Source organism: Gasterosteus aculeatus, chromosome 9, assembly GCF_964276395.1.
Source record: "Gasterosteus aculeatus chromosome 9, fGasAcu3.hap1.1, whole genome shotgun sequence".
NCBI classification, from domain to species: Eukaryota; Metazoa; Chordata; class Actinopteri; order Perciformes; family Gasterosteidae; genus Gasterosteus; species Gasterosteus aculeatus.
The window spans coordinates 16,294,795-16,310,532 of record NC_135696.1 but is presented as its reverse complement, the minus strand read 5'-3'; the positions used below and the strand labels follow the sequence as shown (position 1 = coordinate 16,310,532).

The 15,738-nt window shown below is 44.8% G+C and overlaps 3 protein-coding genes across 3 annotated transcripts; 2 read left to right on the top strand and 1 right to left on the bottom strand.

The window, feature by feature from the left end:
- Window positions 1-136: 136 nt before the first annotated feature.
- ucp1 (uncoupling protein 1) lies at window positions 137-2,868 on the top strand. Its single transcript, XM_078109104.1, has 7 exons — window positions 137-310; window positions 469-605; window positions 827-1,025; window positions 1,199-1,396; window positions 1,519-1,620; window positions 1,938-2,118; window positions 2,250-2,868. Exons 2-7 carry the CDS (start codon window positions 480-482, stop codon window positions 2,362-2,364), a joined length of 921 nt encoding a protein of 306 aa, XP_077965230.1. The 5' UTR covers window positions 137-310; window positions 469-479; the 3' UTR covers window positions 2,365-2,868.
- A 183-nt stretch (window positions 2,869-3,051) lies between these two features.
- elmod2 (ELMO/CED-12 domain containing 2) lies at window positions 3,052-7,839 on the bottom strand. Its single transcript, XM_040186234.2, has 9 exons — window positions 7,522-7,839; window positions 6,302-6,449; window positions 6,146-6,174; window positions 5,733-5,830; window positions 5,482-5,611; window positions 5,054-5,187; window positions 4,028-4,096; window positions 3,771-3,904; window positions 3,052-3,653 (listed from the first exon to the last, which is right to left on the bottom strand). The coding sequence occupies exons 2-9, from the start codon at window positions 6,444-6,446 to the stop codon at window positions 3,496-3,498; spliced, it is 897 nt and encodes a 298-aa protein (XP_040042168.1). The 5' UTR covers window positions 6,447-6,449; window positions 7,522-7,839; the 3' UTR covers window positions 3,052-3,495.
- Window positions 7,840-9,781: 1,942 nt separating this feature from the next.
- On the top strand, window positions 9,782-14,151 carry gprin3b (GPRIN family member 3b). The gene is made up of 2 exons (XM_040187372.2): window positions 9,782-10,147; window positions 11,312-14,151. Exon 2 carries the CDS (start codon window positions 11,398-11,400, stop codon window positions 13,567-13,569), a length of 2,172 nt encoding a protein of 723 aa, XP_040043306.2. The 5' UTR covers window positions 9,782-10,147; window positions 11,312-11,397; the 3' UTR covers window positions 13,570-14,151.
- The last annotated feature ends 1,587 nt before the right edge of the window (window positions 14,152-15,738 follow it).

Genomic DNA, 15,738 nt, shown 5'->3' with positions numbered 1-15,738 from the left:
AAAGGATACTAATGTTACAGTCCACAGACTGAGGGATGTAAACTAGTTGTTTTTCTGAAATGTTCCTGCACTGTGGGGTAAATTGAACATTGACTTTCTAAGAGTCTGTGGACTTTGATTTGACCCTTGCAGGAGTACACAGTAACGCCTCTCTTGATGCCATAAAAAAAAAAGCCAGCCGGATAATACATAAATACTGAGCCGAAGATGCATTTTTGTTTTCAGCGGTGTGGCACGTTTTATGGATTATAATCTGACCAATCACATCCCACTGAGGATCAAAGGCAACTTTACATTTTCGACCAACAATGTAAGTACTTGTGTTTTTTTTATCACCAATACACACTCGGATCGTTGGCTCGTAAAATCTTTCAATTGAAGAGATAAATGATTAGTATGTACTGCCGGTGTCCTCCGGCTAATTCTCTCTTTTTGTTTCGGCGTGCCGGGGCTTACCTGCGAATCCAGCATTAGGGAACATGGTGGGACTTAAACCCTCAGATGTGCCCCCCCCGCTGGGGGTGAAGATGGCGAGTGCCGGGGCTGCAGCCTGCGTCGCCGACCTTTTCACGTTTCCCCTGGACACGGCCAAAGTCAGGCTGCAGGTACAGTGACACCGACAACCGTTGCTACCTCATCTCCAGAATCACACAACACGTTTCTGAGCAGCTTGTCTCTTAACCCCCCCCCCCCAAAAAAAAACCTCAATCAACTGCACTCATTAACACTCATTAACACCCAACGTGTGTCCCGTTGAGTCTAAAAGTTCTCTACTTGTGTTCTGCGGAAGCCGGTTTTAGACCTTGAGTGCAATCTGTGACCCCAGATTCAGGGGGAGAGGAAGGGAGTGGACGGCATCCGCTACAGGGGGGTGTTTGGCACGATCAGCACCATGATCCAAACGGAGGGGCCCAAGTCTGTGTACAACGGGCTGGTGGCGGGGCTCCAGAGACAAGTGTGCTTCGCCTCCGTCAGAATCGGCCTCTACGACAATGTCAAAGATTTGTACACCGGTGGCAAAGACAGTGAGTATTGACACCGATCGGTGTTTTGTTTGAGCATATCTCTCTCTCACACACACACACACACACACACAAACACACACACAATGACTTACCTAAAAGCTGCACGTGGTTACAATAAGCGAGCAGACTGTTATTCCACCGTTCGTTGTTGTTCCTGTCCGTCCCCTTTACAGAAGCTGGCATAGTGGCACGAATCCTGGCTGGATGCACCACGGGCGCCATGGCGGTGTCTTTTGCACAGCCAACAGACGTGGTCAAGGTTCGGTTCCAGGCCCAGGTGAATCTGGACGGTGTGGCTCGTCGGTACAGCGGCACCATGCAGGCCTACAAGCACATCTTCCAGAACGAGGGCATGCGCGGACTCTGGAAAGGTTGAAAGGACGCGCGCGCTTCAAAATGAGTGACTCATTGAGGTCTCGTCTGCCCACGGACGACAAGACCCCAGAAGTGATTTATTACTGTGTGGTGATCAGCTTTTTTGTGGCTCCTTCAGGCACGCTGCCTAACATCACAAGAAATGCCCTGGTCAACTGCACGGAGCTAGTTACGTACGACCTGATCAAGGAGGCCATCCTGAAGCACAAGCTGCTGTCAGGTGAGTGAGGGAGCCTCTGCCATGTGTGCCTTGGTTACCCCACACACACACACACACACACACACAGTGCAAGAGAGACAGCTGATTGGTTTGAAATCCACACACCCTCTCCTCCCTCCCACTCCACTCCAGCTGATAACAGCACTGCAGTTGGTACAGTACATGGTGCATTTGATCTCAATCACTTATATTGCGCCATTCATAACGTCAAATAATCTGCCGACGATGAGTTTCCGTTCTACTCACTTCAGAACAAAAAGGCCCTCCGGCTACTCTCGTTTATACTTGTTTTGTTCCCAATCTGTTCTTCTCCACAGACAACCTTCCTTGTCATTTTGTATCTGCGTTTGGGGCCGGCTTTGTCACCACGGTGATCGCTTCCCCAGTGGATGTGGTGAAGACCAGGTACATGAACTCTCCCCCCGGTCAGTACAAGAGTGCCATCAACTGCGCCTGGACCATGATGACCAAAGAGGGGCCGACGGCTTTCTATAAAGGGTGAGTTCCTCCTCTCGGAGGCCGGCACCCAATCGTGTTTTTGGAATATTTGAACAAAAAAAAAAGATTTAAGCAAAATTTGTGGCTGTATTTTAGTTATTTTAGTTTTATTTTTTCTCTATTTCCTGTAGATTTGTGCCCTCGTTTCTAAGGTTGGGATCATGGAACGTTGTTATGTTTGTCTCTTTCGAACAAATCAAGAGAGCCATGATGGTCACAAAGAAGAGGATTGAGGACAAAAATTAAGTTTTCCATTTGTGAGAGAAATCTGAACCATCACTGCGTTAAACGTCAATGAAGAAACATCAATTCAGTTTAGTTTTATTCGTATTTTAGGGTAACAAAGAAAAGCCTTTGTCGAGGAGGGAATATTGGGAGTCAAGTGTACCGTGTGTTTGTGTTCATGGTAAACTGAAATGCAGTTCTGTGTATTTATAATTATTCATGATGAATCCATTTGAAATTGAATGGCCTTGAATGGTGCTAACTCTCGGTTGTCATAACCCAACTTTTGGGAAGTTAAGTGCACTTTAAGATCTGTGAATCCAAAACTGCCAATCACACATTTCAGGCAGTTTACAGCAGCGCACCTTTAAATAATACTGGTGCTCACAGTAAAATGTAAAACAGGTTTATGTGAACACTAAATATATTTGACTTGTTTTACAGAATCTGTGCTTGGTTTTTAACTTATGCTTTCATGTCCACCACAAAAAAAATATTTCAAAACATTAAAATGTGTATTTATTACCTTTGAGTCAGACGTGTTAATCCTTACATACCTTCATTAAAAGCAGAATAAAGAAAAGGCATTCTTCAGACATACATAATAATGGAGGTCCACATCACTTATATTACAGGATGCAGATGCCATCAAGGCAGATATTAAAATTCATGTTACAAAAATATCAATATTAAAAAAGGTAGAACAAGTGTGAGAACAGATGTGTCTTTATTAAATAAATAGAAACAAAACAGCCAAAAATATGCAAGTTAATTGCCCTTTTTCAGGAACATTCTTTTAACTGCAACAAATCGGCTGCATGCTCACTGAGACACCCACAAAAGACACAACGGTCATGTCTGCAGTCGTCTGCAGCAGCTCTCCCTCCTTCACAAAAAGGTTAATAAACACTGCAAAGGTCATCTTTGAATTACAGAGCGTAGATTTGTGCTTTATTTAAAACCCCTTTATTCTTCCAATAAAAAGATGAACACAGGTTGAATAAATGGTCCACAATAACAAATATGAGGATTAATGTGTTTGAATTTGTCGATCACTAAAACACTTCAATCAGATCTCCCCGTTTTTTAATGTTCAGCATCGCATCTGAATACCAAAACAAAGACTTTGTGAGGGAATATTTGTGAATAATGTCAGTTGTTAGAACAGACAGTCATTGTGAGGGAAACATCGGGGTCCTGTAGCTGTGTCTTGACTATGGTATGGAATTTCTCTCTGTACTGATTGAACAGCATGATGCTTTCAGGTTCTTCTGCCACCCAGAATTTATCAAATTCATATGCCAGATAACCTGGAAATAGAAGAAATCCACATTTTAGAGAAATTGTTGTGAAAAGCAGTAACCAACATTTGACTTTTTACTTAGTTTTAACAGAACCGGAAACCCGGTCTGATGGAATCCACTCACAGTATAGCTGATGGAAGTGTCGGAGCTCAGGTGTGTCCGGTACGGTGTTGTAGAAATGTGGTTTCAAAGCACCGCTCTTCAGGAGGCTGTAGGCCATCTCCGTCAAATTGATCCCAACGATGGCATACGAATAACTGAAATATGAAGAATGCTTAATTAGCTTGAAGTGCAATACCAGAAGTGATTGAACATAGGAAGTGAATGTATAGGAAGATCAGTGAAAACATGCCACATACGCATCTCTGAATGAATCTTACCCTAGTTTAGGATGGTTTGCATGAGACAAGACCTGACGAGCCTCCTCTGTGTAGTTTTCACTAAAGAAACTGAAACAACAGCATGTCAGTAGAGTCATTGTTCAAACAGTCATACGCTTTTCTTCATGTGCTTTGAGGTTTAATTCACAAATGAGACCTCGGCTCACCGGTAATGTTTTACTTGCACAATAACCCTAACGGCTGGTTTTACATAACACACCTGTATCTCTGACCCACCCGTCGGTGGTGAAAGCATAAAGTTGTGACATGGCAGTAAAATGCGTAGATAAACAAAAAAAGGAATATCTGCATCAATTTGGATTCATCACAAATTCAACAATGTTACAGGAGACTCAAATGACAAAAGCCTGATTGTTCACTGAACGTCAAAACATTGCAGCCCATAGAATCCTCCGTGTTTTCATATCGTCATAGCGATACCTGCCTTGTGTAATATGAATTAGATTAGTTTGATAACTACGCGGTTAGTTTCTTCCTTTGTGGAGACTCAAGAGGATGATCTACTTCTCTCTGAATATTCTGCCACAGCTTTTATTCGGTAGAGAAGTATGTTATGCAACATAGGCTGCTAGAAAGCGAGGGGGGAAACACACACGCATGACTCCACAGATGAATCATTAACCGAGGTCGGCAAAGCCTCACTGTATAAGTGCCTTTAGGTTTGACAATGCAGCTTTGCGGAGGTGTGTGTTTCTAAATACGGGAGTGCAAATCATCCCAACAATGTTGCAAAAATGCGTTTGGATACACATCTTTACTTTGCATGCGTTAATAAGAATGTATGTAACAACTGTTGCTGCAATCAAAGTATCAAACTCTGCTGGCTGTGGATTGTCAGCCTCATACACACACAGGAAGGAAAACAAGTCAAAAGTTCAACCCTACATAAAATAGATGTTGGTAGTATAGAGAGGAGAGCTGGTCTTAACGGTCAGTTGTGATATCATCTGCATCTTATAAGAACATAGTTAATAAATGCATGATTGTTATTGATTGAGGACTCACACAAGGTTGATTAAGCCCAGCATTCCCATTCCTCTGAAGTCCGTCTTGGGGTCATCTCCTTGGAACCCAATGTCTCCCCACTGTTTGGTTATCCTCGCGTCCAGTTTGACGGCTGGCATCAACAGATCCCACAGCTGAGAGTAAAAACCGTTAATGGTTACACGTTGTATTTCCCACTGCACAGTGTTATAGGTCCGATATCTTCTGCACAGCGTTGTCTCATCAGAAAATCAATGCATCTCGTCCTGAACTCTTAACCACTGTAGTTGTTACTTTGTGGCATTAAGCCTATTACAAATCACAAAAATCCACTTGCACTGATCCAGACACATGTATACTTGGGACATATGTACTACTACTTATTGTGTGGAACAGTAACCAAGCAGCTAAAAAGATGATCAACAGGATGGAGAAGCAGAAACTCTCACCTTCAACAGCATGGCCTCGTGTTCTTGGTTTTCAGGGTTGAAGACTTCCTTTCTCAAGTCTTCCACAGATATATACAGACTGCTGTTTCCTGTTATTTGTAGCAGACACGTGTGAAGGCTTTCCTTGAAGCTAAAAAGGTAGAGACATTTAAAAAAACACTGAGTACAACATTTTACGTAAAGGACACTTTCTGAAATAAAATGAATTTTGCTGCTGAAAAACGACCCCACTCCCAGATAAACATCCTTACAGTGGATCTTTCTGGGGTTTGACATTCTTCACTTTTGTGATTTGATCGACACAATGCTCTAAATGATCCTTGTTGGTCTCCAAAGCTCCTCTTAAAACCTACAGAGAAGGAAAGCACAAGAGAGGAGGGGGTAGTGACAGAGGGTTTATGATACAACGAGATACCAGACTAAAGATTGCTGCTATATATTCTATACCTTTTAAAGAACGATGACAAAGCCCTTTTTTTGACAGGTTGATGGGACAATACTTTAGATAAGGATTGATTGAGCTAACAAGAAATGTCTTTATTGGTGTTAAAACATTCACAGCCTAACAGATATTAAGAGGTTTCCTTTACTTCACACAGTCACACTCAGAAACAAAACCACACTCATAACCTGCAACCTACTAAAATATCAACAGTTTTCTTACCCTGTTCTTTGATGACCTCAGAGAATATTCTATAGCAGGGCACAAAAGGCAGAAATTAATATATATATATATATATATATATATATATATATATATATATACACTAAATAGGAAACCAGAGAATCAGATAAGCAGATTGTGTATCATCTAATTCACCTGCTTTTGTTGTCCTCGTCGCCCCGGCTTTGTATCCGGAACATATTCTCTGTAGTTCACATTTCCCTGTTGCCTGACGGATGAACCACTTCAGCCAGTATCTTAGGACGGATGTGTAGAGGTACGTCCAGATATACCCAAACATCTTCTACAACATGAAGAGCAAACCAATCGGCCACTTTGAGTCCCAGCAGACAAATTCAACTCAGCCCATCAGCAACGTACGGCCTTCTGTCTCGGGCTGATATTGACAAGTTTCATTTTGAAGCTGGTCAAGCTGGAGCCATTAAGGATACAACAATTATTTCCATTGTTGGTTTGTCGGCTAATACATAACATGTATACATGAATTGAGTAATGTGGTCTCATAACAAAAATAGTTCCTGGAAGGCAAGGGAATTCCATCGGGTGTTTTTTTTATTTTGTCCAAACATTTCAAAACCCCAAATTCTTCAATTTATTATGCAATAAAATTAAAAAAAAAACATTTAACAAGTTGGTCGTATATTGAGTATGAAGTAATTTATGGTAATTTGAATGCAGTAACAAACAAAAAAGTAAGGTATATAATGTAAGGTATATGTCCAATCTAAATAAATAAACTAACGTTACATTAAAACAATTTCACAGTAATGTTCTAATGTTTGAGTAAATACTGTCGCCATGACGTCGTCATCATGGCTGGAATTGAAACACTATGACGCGCTGACGATGACAACAGTCCAGATTAACGTTAGTAGAGAGAATGTAGGGCACAGTTTATACATTGACCATCAGATGGAACGCCACAATTTCACCAACTATAATACGGGATCATTTTAGTGTGGGAACAGCAGGCGGCAGCTGGCTCACTCAACTTGAAGAAAACCCCCAAAAATAGCATCGAGGGAACTAGCGTTAGCAAATGCTAACTTCAGAAACAACGTGAGCATTCGCTTTGGGATGGGCTACAAACATTAGGCGAGTTTGTTGGCGCTTAACCCGACGGCCTTTCAACATACGAACAAACTGATAGCCGATTGCCACTGCTTGTAATAATCCAGCTGCGCTAACTATCATCGAAATTTACGGATGACAGTTAGCGCTAACTGCTAACGCGAACTGCTAGACAACAGGTAGTGTGATGTTAACAGTATGCTAACGCGAGCTATGCCAACCTAAACATGGTCGCGTCGAGAGCATTTGTGTATTTAACGGTATTTTAGACCGGGCAGTCGTACCTTCCTCTTGATGAATATTTATCCAAACGTGTTGTCCCTTACAAGCTACCCTCCGTACGATATGATAATTATGGTTTGCACCGTTTCTCTTGACAACAGTCTGGCTGTGGTATGTTCAGGTACCGACCAGACACACCGCCGTCTCACGTGAGTGCAAACACGCTCTGGGAAATTGAAGATTTTTGCGATAAAATTCACGCCCCTAAATTATAACACCAGATATACATCCTTGTCATTTCAAGAGTAAATATTTTGCAATTTTCTGCAAAATATAACACCCAGTGGCAATTCAATTATTTTTTTCACCCCAATCGATGTGACGTCTTTGAACACAGCACATTAGTGCCTTTCAACGCCGCGGCAGTGCCATCTACCGGTTAACTCTTAGTACTGTCTGCACCGTGTTAACCAACTGACTGACTATGAGTCAGTGTGCATTACAGACAAACAGAAACGGAGTGTGTTTTAGTTGAAATTATTCTTTCGATAAGGTTGGTTAAGCTAAGCTAAGATGTTAGTCAATAATTTGCCTTTCCCAAATCTACAAGAAGATGAGGCCAGATCCACGTCTTAAGTGTGTGTTAACATGAACAAATTATTTAGCTGTAAGTCTCCATTACTCTGTACAGATATAATTAGTTAACATATATAAATAGTTTTAGACTTATATTAGTCCCTCCAGCCTAATATGCAGGTCTACAAACACCGCATTTCAAATGGAGCTTGTAATCTTGGTATTAAATTAGTTTTAACAGCACTGACAGACATGACACATGACAGTGACACAAGTTATTTTTTATGCACCAATTAGGTAAGTGTAAATGTGTAACTAAACCAAACGAGACTTTGAATGTTGTCTCACTTGTTCACACAATGGGGAGTGTCATCCGGGTAGCCAGGGTTGGCATAGAATTATTATTTTTAAGAGAAAAGGATGAAATGCAGACAAATTAGCACACAGGAAACAGCACATGGATGTAATCACTCAATGGAGATAGTGAAGCTCACTGAGTCAACAGGCAAAGGTTCAAAACCAAGAGGCCAGTCGGGAATCATTATGAATCAGGCAGATAAAAGGTCAAAGGAGGACAGAGTCTTGAAAGCAAACATCAAGCAGCAACAAAGCAGTTTAGATGATAAGACAAGAAAGTGTCAATGAGCCAGTTACTGCAGACCCGATAAGGGAAAGTGGAAACAGGTGAACAGGTGGACGGGGGAGTCATGTGACTGGAGCAGGTGGAAAAGACTGAGAGCATGTGGTGTACGGGTAGAGAATGGCAGCAAACGTTTTTTTGGGGGGGGGAGCTGTTATGGCTGCAACGAGAAACAGGGCCTCTGGATCTGAAGGAAAACATTCAAAAAATGAACTCGACGATGTTACTCAAGACAGTCAAGAAAAAACATACATTGGCTGCTTGCAGAGAAACTACTCTGGCTGTTGATTTTCTCTTGTCGGGGACGTTTCGACCAAACGCGCTGAGTGACTGCTCTCACCAGTGTGAAGGGAACATTGTTTTCTAATTTGCATGTTGTCTGCTGGAACGGCTTGAAACCACGGTCGCCTTGCAAAGGATAATCATACAGTGTGCTCTAGATATGCCACTCTCCAGTTTGAACTATTCCTCTGCAGATGAAATATTTGAAAGTATCTGTTGATGGTTAATAGCTCTAATGGGAAGTATTTATTTAAACTTTTAATGGGTGTGTTTGTTTGTTTTGATCATATGTTTCACAACCCTTTTGTCCCTTTTTAGAGCGTCCACAAAGGTAAAGTTCCATACATCTGGATGAAATATCCCGTAAAAGTCAGCTCAACTGAAAAAGCTGCATGTTTTACCTTCTAGAGATGTCTTTATGCAAAAGAGACCTCCAAAAAACAGTAAAATGTCTGTATCCGCAAATGTCTGTATCCCCCCCCCCCCCCCCCCCAACCTCATACTGTACAAACCACACAAGCTAAGGTCTAAATCCCCACTCGAAATGTGCACTTGATATTTAATCGACTGCATTTACTGCTGGGATGTAAAAGTAATCAATTTCAAGTGCATGTGACCCTCCTGTGGATGCCTGCGGCTGATGCAGCACACACACACACACACACACACACACACACACACACACACACACACACACACACACACACACACACACACACACACACACACACACAGCCCCTTTCCCCCGCTTCCCCCCACCATTCATCCATTCATCCGGTTTACTGTCCTGCACCACTAGACCAGTTTCAATCTCTCTCTCTCACACACACACACACACACACACACACACACACACGCACATCCCGAGAGGTCCATTTTGTGGAAGGTCCACTTTCCAAGCATGAGGTGACGCGAGCCCGGTAGCGCGCTCGCAGGCAGCCTCCGTCGGTCGGACCGCGGTGACTCATCGCGCGCTCAGTCAGCGGGGCTTTGTGTGTGTGTGTGCGCGCTTCGCACTGCAGGATCGATACCTCCTGAAAAAAAGGCGTTTTCTTGTGGAAGGCGGGGCTTACTGTCACGGACGTAGAGTTGGTTTTCCATACTCATTTTTTATTTTTTTTTGTTAGTGTTTAGCCTCCTCTCACTGACACGGACGCCCCAAACGAACGGGACATACACCGCCTCTCAAGGTAAGCCGCCCCCCCCCCCCCTCCTCTTCCTCACTGTACCGCGGCTTCCTTTGTGTCAGATGGTAGTATTTGCCCGCAAGGTCACGTCCAGACTGCAAACACCAGTGGCCTCAGTGATGTTGGGGCAGGGCTGCAGAATGTGGGCTACAGCAGCCTGCATGGCACACATCCTAATTGGCCCGCGCAGGTCGCGTGCATCACTTCAAAGCATCGATGCTGCACGCACTGTCATTTCCTAACTGTTGCAGGCAGGATATGCTTTCCATCAATATTTGCACTTTGACAACAGACACGCAGATGCGTGGTGTGTGTGTGTGTGTGTGTGTGTGTGTGTGTGTGTGTGTGTGTGTGTGTGTGTGAGAGAGACAGCACACAAACAAACCGGCTACACCGGTCTGTGACCCACAACAGGATTCTGTTTTTAACGACCGTTTAAAACCGACAGCGGTAAGAGAACGATTGTTATTTGATATTATTCTTATGTGACCCTGATCTGTTTTAAAATGGGGAAATAATGAGGAAGCTGCGTTTAATCATTGTGATGACCTGCACGTTACACTGAATGGATGATCATCACTGAAATAGAAATGGCCAACTTGGTCCCATGTAGCAGTGAATTATCCGTTGGCGATTGGCGATTCCTCCTCCTCTTCTTCTTCTTCTTCTTCTTCTTCTTCGGAGGAAGCTGTGGCTGTTTTTTGAATGATAAACATTCGATCACAGTGCAAATAATTTGTCTGACTACGTCATGTCAGATGCTTAACATCTTATTACTTGAAGAATTGGTCTGCGATGAAGACATTTGTGGAGCCGTAAGTGAAACACATGGGTCGACTCCAAGATAGATGTTTTCAGGCAACACTGTTTGGCACTTTTGCAGTATTCCTTTTAAGAAATGTGTCTTGTAAATAATATAACACAAATGTGAACATTTAAATGGAATATCACATGGTTGGCCTTTAAAAAGGAGGGGGGGGTGATCTTTTACTGCTTACCCTGCTACATATTATCTATGGATGAGACTGGGTATTTTTTTAATTACGCTACCACATAAATTACAAATTTTGGAACCAGAAATAATGTTTATAAACTTTTGTCAAGAGGTCTAGGAAAAGTAAAGAAATTAAAATATAAACTACATTTATTTCTATTTTCCTCCCTTAGGAAATCACGCAAAGTAACAGATATTGCACATCTGGATTAATCTTTGGATTACGACCATCTTTAAGGACTGAAACTGTAAATCCGACATGGGAACTAACCCAAAAAGGACCGTGTCAGTCCAGATGGCGCCCCACATGGCCGCGGTGGACACGTTGGGCAATAAGGAGCCTAATGCCAACTGGGCGAAAGAGCCCAACCTCCAACTCTCTCAGGTTTGTCCAAAACCCACCTTCACATCTCCTCAACACGAACAAGACAACTCACCTCTGGCTGCTCCTTCGACTAACACCACCACACACACTGAAAACACAGCGTCCAAGGGAGGAGAACCAGTCCGCTGCACTGTGACAGACAAACCAGCAGCAGCTAATGGAAACCAGGCAAAGTCCGAGCTGCTGACGGGTAGAGACCAACAGATGCGAGACCTGTGTCCAACAGGTCCAGGACTGGGTGAGACGGAAGGCGACCAGAAGGATTCGAATGCTAATATGAAAACGCTAAGTGCGCCTGATGGAAAGGATACCGTAGTGCCTGCTCTTACAGCGCCAAAGGTCAACCTGCAGACCAATGACTGCAGAATAAAAGGGCCAAACGCAGCCGAGGAGAAGAGCGCAAAGCTGACGCCCTCAGCCACAGCACGAGAGGACGGTAATAAATTAGTTGCTCCCGATAAAACAAATCTCAACCACGCTTGCGAGTTAAAGCACGCGCTACCCGAACCGCAACGCGATAGCAGAGGGAGCGCGTTGGCCCTCGAAGGTGAGGACGCCGCTGTACCGGCAAAATCTCAAGGGCCTGATCATGTACGCGGCCGCCCGCGAACCTCTGTGAGTCTGCAGGAGGAAGCCACATCTGAACAAAGCACGGGACGTCCCGCAGCTCCTCCTGGATCCGGCGCACCTTTATCTGAGAGCAAAGATGCAGAGGATGGATTTACAAATACGTCTTCAGGTCCATCGCGTCCGCAGAAGGATTCACCGCCGTTAAAGACACCACACGTCTCCTCAGATAAACACCAGCCAGTGACCTCCAAGACGGACTCCTCCGCTAGTCCTACTCAGACTACGCCCGCAGGCGGCCGGGGGGCTGAGGATGCCAGCGAGACCGACACATCTGTAATCGAAGCGCGGCAGCGCGACAAGCTGTACAGAGAGGCTTCGACGATGACGGCGTCCCCGTCACCTGCGCGGCTCAAGCAGTGTCGAGATATGGAGGTGCAGGCGGTGGCAAACACGTGCAGCAAGGCCGTGGCCACCAGCCCCAGTCTGCTGCCCTCCGCTGCGCCTCGCAGGCTGAGTGGCGGTGCAGACCCAAGGGAGGCCGCGCAGAGCCTGGTTGTAGTGTACCAGGCTGACGGTGGCGTGGGGCTTCATCAGGCGGATGTGAGCTCTCTACCCGCCGGTGCTGATCCAAGGTCGGAGAGGCTCACTGTTGAGGCAGAAATGTGCCCCAACCAAAATGCCGGCGTGGTTTTGCACTCAGAGACTTTGTCCCAGCAGCAGGACAAAGGGCTCGGAGCAAAGCCTAAAGACCCCGGGTCGGCTCTCTGCAACACTCAGCCGGTTTATCAGATCAACATTGAACACAGCCACCAGATGGAAGGAGGGGAGACGGGTAACTCGCAGAGTAAAACAGGGGTTCAGAAACCGGCAGCAAAAGCAGCCATTGCCGAAGCTCCTCCTCTGGGATCAGGAGTCCCAGAGACCGCCGGTGCTCCCAAGGCCAGATCTGCTGACAGTCACAATGCTGCGCCGCCACAGGCTGCTACCAAGCCCAGTCAGGCCCTACCAACAACAACAACAACAACAAAGAACACCTCAAAGCCAGGTCCAGCAAAGAACAAAGCTGAAAGTCCTAAACAAAAGGCTAAAGGTGGAGGTAAAGCCCAGAAGAAGGCGGCAAAGTCAGGCAAACAGAAGATAGAGCCTGAGGGCAAGAAAAAAGAGGATAAAAAAGAAATGGACATCCACGATGTCGTCTGGGACGAGCAGGGGATGACTTGGGAGGTCTACGGGGCTTCGGTGGATCCGGAGTCCCTTGGTTTTGCCATTCAGAGCCACTTGCAGTGCAAAATCAAGGAGCAAGAGAGGAAGCTGGTTTCCCAGACTTCATTCAAGTCGGTTTCTGCCGTCGACTCGCCGGCACCCGAAGGCGCGAAGAGCAAGCGGAGGCGGCAGAACATCTTCAGGTCAATGCTGCAAAACGTCAGGCGGCCCAACTGCTGCGTGCGTCCCCCTCCCTCCTCCGTCCTCGACTAGCACAGCACAGACGGGGCCGGTGTCAAACTCCGACCTTTTCCCCCGGGGGGGACAAAATCGGCGACCTCTCAGTCGTCATGGTTGCAATGCCAAGCGCGAGCACGACGGCGGTCGAAGTCGGTGTACTGGAACTTTGTAGCATAAAGAGTACTCGTGGTGTTTGTGATCAACGAAGGTAGGAAATAGAAATATGAAATAAACAACCCGAGAATTGTTTTCCAGAAGTAGATGGAGAGACAACTTCCACAGAGGCAATAATAGTGAAACGCATGTTTATTAGTTACAATGGTACAGTTGATCGAACCAAAACTGAAGTCCAGAACTTCAGAGTCAAAGGCACTGATCATGAGTTCGACGCAACACCTACTGTTTTTGTGCAAATATGTTAACCCGACATCTTATTGCATTTGGTGCATTTGTTATGTTTTTGAGGTGTTTTTTGGGGCCCTATATTTATAAGATTGCTGTGTTTTTCTTTTTGTGCGCATTTGTTTTTAGTGAGTGAATAACATTGTGGAAAAAAATAATACATGCGCTGTTGAAACTCTTCTTCGGTTTTCAATTAAAACCACAAAAAACTAAGTTGAGCCTTACATATTCTTCATTTCTGACCGAGAACTTTTGAAGCTTATTCGTTTCACGGAAGGTTCAGCACATTAGGGATTAAGCAAACTTAAAAATACTTTCTTTTTTTAAAAAGATGGCGTCCGTTTTATGTTTCTTAACCAAGTAAACTCGTCAGAGGATGTGTGAGCAGCATCAACGCAAAAGGAGAGAAAAGAGAGTGACAGACCGCGGCCGAGAGTAAAGGGGCAGAAGGTTGTAGAGTGTATTGGATAAATTTGTGTCAAGCAGCTTCACTCAAGCTTAATAAGACATGTTCTGGACTTGTGGAATCAAAGATTCTCAGCAGATCATTTGGAGTAAGCACGGCAGAGTTATCGGCACTAAACAGGATACATTATCTTTGGAGTGCTGAGGGAACCATAACAGACTTTATTATTATGCAGGAATATTAGCAGCTAATGAAAAACGTATTCAGTTGTAAGAGCGATATTCAGATACTAAGACTGTAAATCAAGTTAAAGATAGGTAAATAAAATTATTTAAATAAAGCTTCCTGTTCAATTTTAGGGCCTTTATAATGTTCCTGTCATGGAGTTTCCAGCATTCATTGTTCTGAGTAATGACACGACACGCTTTATACTCAGTGGAATATTTCCTGTCAGTTCGAATCTACTGTCCTGACCGCTGAAACCCCAATTTCATGTGACTGCTGATATTGTGATAACGAGCATGTCACTTCCTGTTGGCATCTGGGGTCTCGTAGTCTGTCAGGACCTTCTAAAGAGCGAAGCAAATTGAAGGGCCTAATCTTCATTCCTTTAATCCACAAGGATCAGAGGACGACGCTGGAAAGTTGTGCTGAAATCTCCCTTCCTACCGGCTCGGATTAGTGTAAGAACACCAATGTTTCTGGAAGCAGCGGCGACCTCCTCGACATTCCCCCCCCCCCCCCCCCCCCCCCTCCCTCCCCTCCTCCCCTTATTAAATTCAGGACTTGTCCTCGAGAGCTGATGGAAGGGTGCCAAACTGACATCACTGATCTGCGGAATCATTTCAAACGAATTCACCATCGGGCAGCTTTAACGTCTCCCTCCTCTTCCGGTTCAAGCCGAGGGTCGGTTCCTTCCTTTTACACACGGGCCTCTGTCCCTCTGCGTTTTGCACATTCTCATTCAGTCCCCCGTGGCTTTAATTAGCTACCGTCTCAATCTTTAATAACCCCACACTCGCTGGTTCCCATTTGGAAGTGTAGATCCGATCCGGCCGCGGGGCAGCGGAGAAGGGTTTCACAGGCACGTAGACGTGCAGATGCCACCCGTCGCTACAGCCGGCGGAAGACACGGTTCAACTGGCTTTCAGTATTCGCCTCACTGGCTGTGACACCAGGCCCTCTGTAGGTAGTTTAATGAACAAATGTCCCAGCAACTGCCTTCATATGCAAGAAATATCCAGCATCCAATGCTGATCCAAGGCACATACGCGAGACATGGTTTTGTCATCCATTTGACCCATTGTGGACGGCTGGCTCGCTCCGTTGTCACACAGGCAAAATATCCCAGGAACACCAGGAGTTAATTTCTTCACATTTCACTAAAATCTTCC